The following is an 8,011-nucleotide window of genomic DNA, read 5'->3' on the forward strand; positions in this document are numbered from 1 at the left end:
CCATTCTATGGTTCTATGATTCTAACTATGCATTGATTTGGTGCCAGATGTATTTAATCTAAGCCTTTAACTTGCTGCAAGTTTCTTGTTGAGCCTCAGACCAATAGCAGCTGAACCCTGCAGGTATCTCCTCTGGACCAAATGTGACTTAAGGGCAGAAGTTGCCCATCAGTGCCATAAGAATTTGGAATTCCGGCCGCACAGTCATTCACATACCTTCTTAACTGAGTAAAGCGTCAGGGTGGCCTCTCCTGTGCTATAAAGGCCACCTACAGCTTTTTCTCCTAGGTTTACTCCTTGGTAACGTAAGGTCAGCTAATGTCGTTCACGTTGCAGCTTATCTAACACTAAGTGCCACTCAGCACGTAAAGCCAAAGGCAATCAAGGTCCGCTTGCTTACGGCATTAGGAAAAACCTTGGTTCACCTTGTCCTTGGGCGTCCAGCCATTTCACATGTTTACTTTACTCTTGGATGTTTCAGACATATTATGGAATAACACAAGTTTCTTTTCTCCTCTTTCTTGAAAGAAATGTATAGCAAGCTGTGTAAAAATTAAAACAGCTAAGGACAAAGCAGTGAAGAGATTTATATCCTTTCAGCTTCCATCGTGCTCTGCGGGGTTTTTTTCTTACTGCAACTGTTCATTGACTGGAAACCAACAGATGAAAATTTTCTTTTCAGTGATTTAATGTTTTCTGAAATATTCCCAGCCGTCTGCAGCTCAGAATGTAACCCAGCAGCCCTCCGCCCATAGAACCTAATTCTCATTCCTTCCGCGCTGTGACGTCCATGGGCAACAAGCTATTTTAAGGAGCACTTAAGCTCACCCTAAGCAGTTTACAGAGCGGCGTCCCTTGCTTCTCTATCTCACACAGGTTAGCCGATGGCTTGCAGATATTTCTGACCCCCTTCATAGTCCAGTTCCGGGGAAGATGTCCCAGGTCAGAAGGGAGGTCATGAGTTTCAGGTGGTTGTCTCAGCTGACAAGCAGCAAAAGCCAAAATGGGTGGGCGTTCATAGGAAACGGTGTAGACACTGGTCATCACTCCAGCTTCCTTGTGACAGTTTTTCATCAGGTGCTCAAGGAGGCTGTAGTTGGTGGGTGGCTCTGAGGCAGGAAATGATTAAATGTTGGAAATATGAGAATTGAATTTTTTGTCCCCAGTGTTTTTACTCCACAGTTGTCATAGGGAATATTTGTACTGTTTTGACAGCAGATTAAGGACAAAACAGATCTTTTTGTTCCCAGGGCATGTGTGTCTACCCTCTGGCTGCAAGGGAAAATCACTGTTAGATGCCAATAGGACAGCAGTAATGGTGTAAATGTAAGGAGTCTTGGTTCTGCTAATATTAAGAACGTTAGTGGGGCTGTACGCGTCACTTAAATTCAGAAATGTAACAATACTCCGTGATTTCTCCTGCTATTTGTATCTCACAGCTCTCCTTGTTCAGCTGCTGTCCCACATCATTGCATAGGGGAGATTGACACTATCCTTCGCTGCTTCCCGTGGTGATTAAGGATTGAGGTATGGATAACCTTTCTGCTTTATCACTCAGCAACATAAGCTACTGACTGGGTAAGGAAGTAGCCAAAAGTCACCACAAGATCTATTGTCAGAGTTAAAACAGGAGGAGGTTCCTGGCTCTAAGTCTATATATTGACCGCTGCACCATGTGCCATCTGATTGAATTAATAATGCCAAAAACTACCAAGAATAGGGAAATCTGATTTCTGAGGAATCCAGGCAAGCTTGTGTCCATTCCAGCTGTGCAGGGGAGGCAGCAGAGGGTTGTAACCATGTCTATCGTATTGATCGTCATACTCTGATACCAGATGTCAGCTTCTTGGCTCCTCATGATGGGTGAAGAAGTGCTGCATCGGCAGGCCCTGAAATGAGATGTACATGAACCCATGACGTGGCTGTGCACGCAGCATCTGGACAGCGTAGCATGCTTTTGAGACAGGCTGTATTACCTGTGATCCCACCAAATTTTGTCAGTACCGATGTTACTGTTATTATCGCTTAATACCCGAAAATTGCATTTCACGTAAAGAACATTTCCAGTTAAGTCAAGGAACTACATCTCTACGCCACAAGATCTGATTAGGCTGATTTCAACACATGCATCACGGGTCTGCAGATACGTTTAAGAAGCCTGCAAACAAAAAGCTGATTGTCTCCTGCTGCTTCAGTGTTTCATTGTGCACGAGCTTTACACACACTACCTCCCAGCTGTCTGTCAGGAGAGAATGGTAAGAATATTTGGGGGTGGAGAGGCACCTTGGAGGAAGGGACATTTGAGCAGATGATACTGGTGGGGAAAGTATTGTTGTGAAAGACCTGAGACTCGTTTGCGTGCAGCTTGTCCCTATGAATCAGAGGTGTGCTGATGAAAATAATCCTCTTTTCTGGGTGAGCTCGTATTATAGCCTGGGGAATGTCCTGAAGACACAATACCCAGTCCTAGCTGGTAGTAATATGCTGGTTTTATTCATGTGCTGTGGTCACCCTCCAAAGCAGAGACTGGGAAGTGACCAGAGACTACCACCAAGGATGTGCTGGTTGGCTACCTCTGCAAGGCATCCTGCTTTAATCAAATGTACAAGGGAGCTCTGGGTCCTGTAACCTGCCCATGGAGTTGCAGTGCCTCCCTTTATGCATATAGGTGTTTAAGGATATAAAATAGAATGTAAATATTAGTCAAAGATCGTTGCTGTTTGGAATGTTGGCACGCACAGCCCTACATCTGAAATTTCTTCTACTTACCTCAAATTTTTCCATCATGGTTCTCCTTAGTGTTTGGTCTGGTTTGTGATCTGGGAAGCAAATGAAGTCTGTTTGGTATATGCTGCTGCCGAGTTTCCCAGTGGCTTTCATAAACTGGAGGGAAACACAACACTCAGTGTGGCTAAGGCAATCTGGTAATTACAGAAGCTCTGCTCCAGCGCTGCTTTCTTCATCGCCGCATTTAAAAAGCACTTATTTGGAAAGAAATCTGTGCTGTGGATTTTTTCTCAGGTGGTAGAATCAGCTGGTATCATCAGGCACGGTGAAATTCTGGACTGATTCCTCGGTCTAAACAGAAGATACTGTACAGCCCTTGAAAAATGACTCATGGTTTGGTGTTCAGTACTTTTGCCTGCCATGGGAACCAACATCTGAAAAGGATGACTGACACACACACACCCCCCACCTTTCTTTTTGGTCCCTGGCGCGTTTTGACAAAGTTCAATATCTAATAATGAAATTTTGCGCAGCTCTTAAGCAGGACATGCAACCTACCAAGCAGCTCTGCTAGAAGAGATGCTCGGGTTCATACAACCAAATGAAACCAATGTCCAGATTGTTAAAGATCCTCTGGTACAAGCAGTAGTAAGTATTAATTCACGGAGGGGTTAATGAATCCTCTCTTGTATGATGCTGGTATCAAGGGGTACATGTTGCTGTTGTACAGCTGTACGTAAGCTGCGCAGCAGTCTGAAGTGATGGCCATGAGAAGTGCTGTAGCATTTTTAATTGGCCGTCGTGTCTGGTGTGAACTGCCCAATAAAACCCGTGCTCAGGCATTACTTCTGTCCTGGCAGGTCATAAGCAAGGTGAATTAATGTAGGCCAAGCAAGATGCTTATCCTTCTTCATTACTCTGCTGAGGTGAGCCTGGGCTCTCGCTTACGACTGCAGCAGTGTGCTGCCTCCACAGCATTGGCTCTGACCCACTCCATCCCTGCTCTCAGCTTCCTTCCTGACCTTACCCTTTTCTGCTCTTCCTGCCAGTTTCCAATGAGAACTGTAGCCGAGTACTTGGGTTCAATTTTCCACCAATCCTGTCCCATCTTTGTGCGATGCAGTCATGTTACTCGGTCTCGCCAGCACTACCCTCCCAGGTTGTTGGATCTGTCCTTCACCGTATGTGGGGACAAGGTTACTCAGTAGTCCAGTGCTCAGAGTAGGGCAGGAGGGGGCTGCACTTCTGCCTGCCTGTGTGCTGAGAACGTGGGGGATGTGTGGAACTGCTCAGCTGTAGAAACCTTTGTGTTTGCTGTCCCCACAGTGACCGTTGCTCCAGTAACCACGTTCTAGGCTGCGTCATAGAATCATGGAATAGTTTGGGTTGGAAGGGACCTTTAAAGGTCACCTAGTCCCAGCCCCTGCAGTGAGCAGGGACATCTTAAACTAAACCAGGTTGCTCAGAGCCCTGTCCAACCTGACCTTGAATATTTTCAGGGATGCAGCATCTACCACCTCTGGGCAACTTGTGCCAGTGTTTCATAACCCTCATTGTTAAAAATTTCTTCCTTACATCCAGTCTAAATCTCCCCTTTTTTAGTTTAAAACCGTTACCCCTTGTCCCATCCCAACAGGCCCTGCTAAAAGGTCTGTCCCCATCTTTCTTAGAAGCACCCTTTACGTATTGAAAGGTCGCAATAAGGTCTCCCTGGAGCCTTCTCTTCTCCAGGCTGAACACTCTCCCATCTTGTCCCCATAGTAGAGGGGCTCCAGCCCTCGGAGCATCTCTGTGGCCTCCTCTGGACTCGCTCCAACAGCTCCGTGTCATTCTTATGCTGGGGGTCCCAGAGCAGGATGCAGAATCCAGGTGGGATCATGTTTACTGTGGAGCAAAGCAGCAGCTCCTGACCCACTAACATTGGCTGTGGCTTTTTCTCCATTAGAGTTCCGAACCAGGGCAGAGAGTGTGTCTCAAAACACGGTGATGTAAGTGACATACTCCTGCACACCAACACGCCACATATACCTGCACCACACACACTGTCTCCTCAGACAGACACGTTCTATTTTAAACAAGTGGGACAAACCAGGATGTCCATTCAAACCGGTGTTCTTTATTGACATAGCTAAGACAAGGTCTTCCAGCACGGTACAAGCTTGTATAGGGTTTGCATATTCCATGTTCCAACTAATAGCTGGAATGAGGTTCTGATGAGCCTTGTTATCATAGTTAATGCCTGCCCCTTACTGACTACCCATCACCTGATATCAAATATCCTAAGAAGATACTTTCCTAGGTTGAGGTATGAAGAGAGTCGTGGAATCTAAGATGTTTACTACAAGCTTTTTAGGAAGTTAACAACGCTGTCCAATCCCCTCTTCCCAGATGGAAATGAGAAACCGCAATAATCATACAGGCTTATGATTCCATGGAATCCATCCTCGAGGTGGTACCAGGTCACTCGAACACCGTTGTCCTCCAGCCGCTTCTTGTAAAGCAAGCCGTCGTCCCTCAGCACATCGTACTCACAGGGCGGGCCCCTGCTGCACAACAGCATCTTCGGCCAACAGCGGGCACAGGTTTGGCTCACACAATCTTTTCACCGTCTCATACACTTCAGCTATAAAATCAGTGGACGTAAGTGGCTTCACACCTCTGACCTTAAATTTTTCGGGAATGTTATCTGGACTCACCCACTTCCTGTACTTCAGCCTCATGTCTGGAGGAATATGGGAGCCCTCCAAGACCTCGTGCATATGCACTGCATCCCCATTCAGGTACTGCAGAGCAAAGAAAGCAGCACGTTCTCGGAGTAAGAGAGGGACTCCTCGATTTTGATGATAGGATGGTAAATTGAAGTCCAGTGCCTGAAGGCCTGGGTAGATCAAGACCTGAGCACGCAGTTTGGGGAGGGCTGATCTACATGCCAGGGTCTGGCTGACAGCAGCTGCTAGATTGCCCCCAGCGCTGTCCCCGCAGACAATTAGACGGGCAGGATCCACCCCATAGTGCTCTGTGTTCTTCATGAAGTGTATGGTGGCGTTAAGACAGTCTTCATAGGCCGCAGGGTATTTGTGTTCAGGAGCCAAACGGTACCTAGGACACAACAGGAGACAACAGAGAAGGAAATGTCATCAGTATTAACCAGGAAGTGGGATCCTATGCTGTCTTCCTGCCCTAGCGTTTTGGGGTGGTTTTCCTCCAGGTGAGGATTACCTCCTAAGCAGGCATTCCTCAGCTAGTGACGGTGGATAAGCTGTGGATTGTGTATCCGACCACAAGGGCTCGGTAAAGTAGGACTGCCTTGTGACAGGGTCTGACCCAGACTTTGTCACACTGAAAACCCCCCGTGCATTCTTGAGCAGATAATTTAATGATTTTGTGCCTCTGCTTCCTGTGCGTAAAGTGGGAGTCATACATTGTGATTATTCTTTTTCTAAGAATCACAATTGTTCAGAGAATCTTATTCTATGTTCATACATTCTGCGCAAGGAAGACTTTTTACCCAAGTTTTTGATTGGCTCTTACAGATTTTCTTAGTGTGCCTGCTATTTCCATTTGGGTCTTTTCTGAGTGTATCAGGGCATGAACAGTTAAGAGCTGTGAAATCTCCGTTATCGCTATTTGTCTCTTTAGGGACTTCACTGAATTCTATAGGAATTTCTGCAAAAAAGAGCATCTCCCACACCAGTGTAGCTCTGCTGCGGCACCACAGCAAGACTAATCTCCAAGCGATAGAGCTGGGTAAGGTTCACTTACTGAACAGATACAACGACCGATTCACTTTCTCTGGATATGTAGCGGCACACTTTTTCATAGGTGTCTGGAAAAGAAATAGTTACGTTAGTGCTTTGCTGTTGCCCTCGTCTTGGAGACAGCTAGGGAGCGCTCATTCCAGAAAGGCATGTATTTGTCTTCCGAGTTGTCCCAAAACACATGCCAAAACCTCCTCTTATTTCAGTTTTATAAAAACAACGCGAACGTTCCTTTTACGTTATTGTAATTCATCCAGCAAGTATCTTACCCAGACTTCCGAATACCCAGCCTCCTCCGTGAAAGAAGATGATGCCTCTCCTTCGCTGATCGGAGGCAGCTTTAGGCTGATAAACCCTCACAGGTACTTTGTTAAACTGCAGATCCTGGATAAAGAGCTTGGGATCCACCCCTAGTTTCCGTCCCTGTCGCACATATCGGCTAAAAGTGATCTGACTGCAAAGTCCGGTCTTCTCCAAAATCCTTCCCTGTTAAAGGTAAAAGAAACGAAGGATTCTTTAAGTCTTGAGTTAGCCAAGGTATACAAACTCTGCATTGCACTGCACTGAACTGTGTTTTGAAGAAAGAGCTTACAAAAAAAACCGTGGCAGTGTTGCAGAATGTGAGTGCACTGGGAGAAGGTACAGTAACAGCAGCACAAGGCGGCAGAAACTAACTCCCGCGAGGACTGGTGACAGAGAATGGCATCTCCCAAACACTCTTTAAATGCTTCCTGTATACTGAGTACTGACAGGAGGGGGCTGTTTAGTCCTTAGGTTTTGCCTTAATAAACCTGTGGAAAAGGGTGAGGAAAAGTAACTCCACAGTTGCTTTTCTTGAAAGGAATGCCCAGTCCTAAGAAAGCGAGAGGTGCCCGGAGAGTCAGAAAGTCAGACTGAAGGATCCAGTCTTCACATACCACCATGTGACCCCTGCTGTCTGATAAAACTGGGATTTGAGAAAAAACATTTTCCCAACCTCTCCCATCCTACAGCCTCTAAAAAAGTTACTTCCATTCCTCAAATCCAGTGCCATTCTAGCATCACGTCAGCAATGGTACAGAGGCCATCCCAACTGGCTGTCTTGGAGCACACACTTTAATCACCGGCACTGGGCGGCACCTTTGCCCTCGTTCTTACTTCATTTCTGCTTGCGAACAACGACGAAAGCTCAAACATGCAATAAAAGCTTCCACCGTTCTTCATTGCATAAGCGAGTGTTCCAGAAGCAGCCCCTGCAACGCGGCGGATGGGCAAATCTTAGGTGCCGGGCTGCGTTGGGCAGGGGAGTTGCTGCTTTTTGTTTGCACAATGGATTTACCGAGCAAAATCCAGAACCTTCCTTTCCCAATGCCCTTGCAATGATCTGGCGAGCTGGACTATAAATCTGATGCAGTAAGTGAACAGACAAGAAGCTGGCAACAGATTAATTAATGGAATGGAAGGAAATAAATGGTGACGGTTCAGTCGCTGATTCAGGCGTTAATTGTAAATGCCCCATGAGCATCTTTACCCACTCCCTTGCCAGT

At 46.4% G+C, this 8,011-nt stretch overlaps 2 protein-coding genes across 2 annotated transcripts; both read right to left on the bottom strand.

The window, feature by feature from the left end:
- Positions 1–838: 838 nt before the first annotated feature.
- On the bottom strand, positions 839–3,835 carry LOC104517294 (chromosome unknown open reading frame, human C1orf158). Its single transcript, XM_010161896.1, is given in 5 exon segments — positions 839–924; positions 927–1,109; positions 1,712–1,889; positions 2,770–2,883; positions 3,755–3,835. Coding segments are annotated over 5 exon segments (642 nt in total).
- Positions 3,836–4,772: 937 nt separating this feature from the next.
- Positions 4,773–6,971, bottom strand: LOC104505595 (arylacetamide deacetylase-like 4; the record flags this gene model as incomplete). Its single annotated transcript, XM_010161897.1, is given in 4 exon segments — positions 4,773–5,264; positions 5,266–5,826; positions 6,490–6,553; positions 6,755–6,971. Coding segments are annotated over 4 exon segments (1,041 nt in total), but the record flags the coding sequence as incomplete, so codon positions are not given.
- Between the last annotated feature and the right edge of the window lie 1,040 nt (positions 6,972–8,011).

Source organism: Eurypyga helias, unplaced genomic scaffold, assembly GCF_000690775.1.
Source record: "Eurypyga helias isolate BGI_N326 unplaced genomic scaffold, ASM69077v1 scaffold7982, whole genome shotgun sequence".
Taxonomy (NCBI): Eukaryota; Metazoa; Chordata; class Aves; order Eurypygiformes; family Eurypygidae; genus Eurypyga; species Eurypyga helias.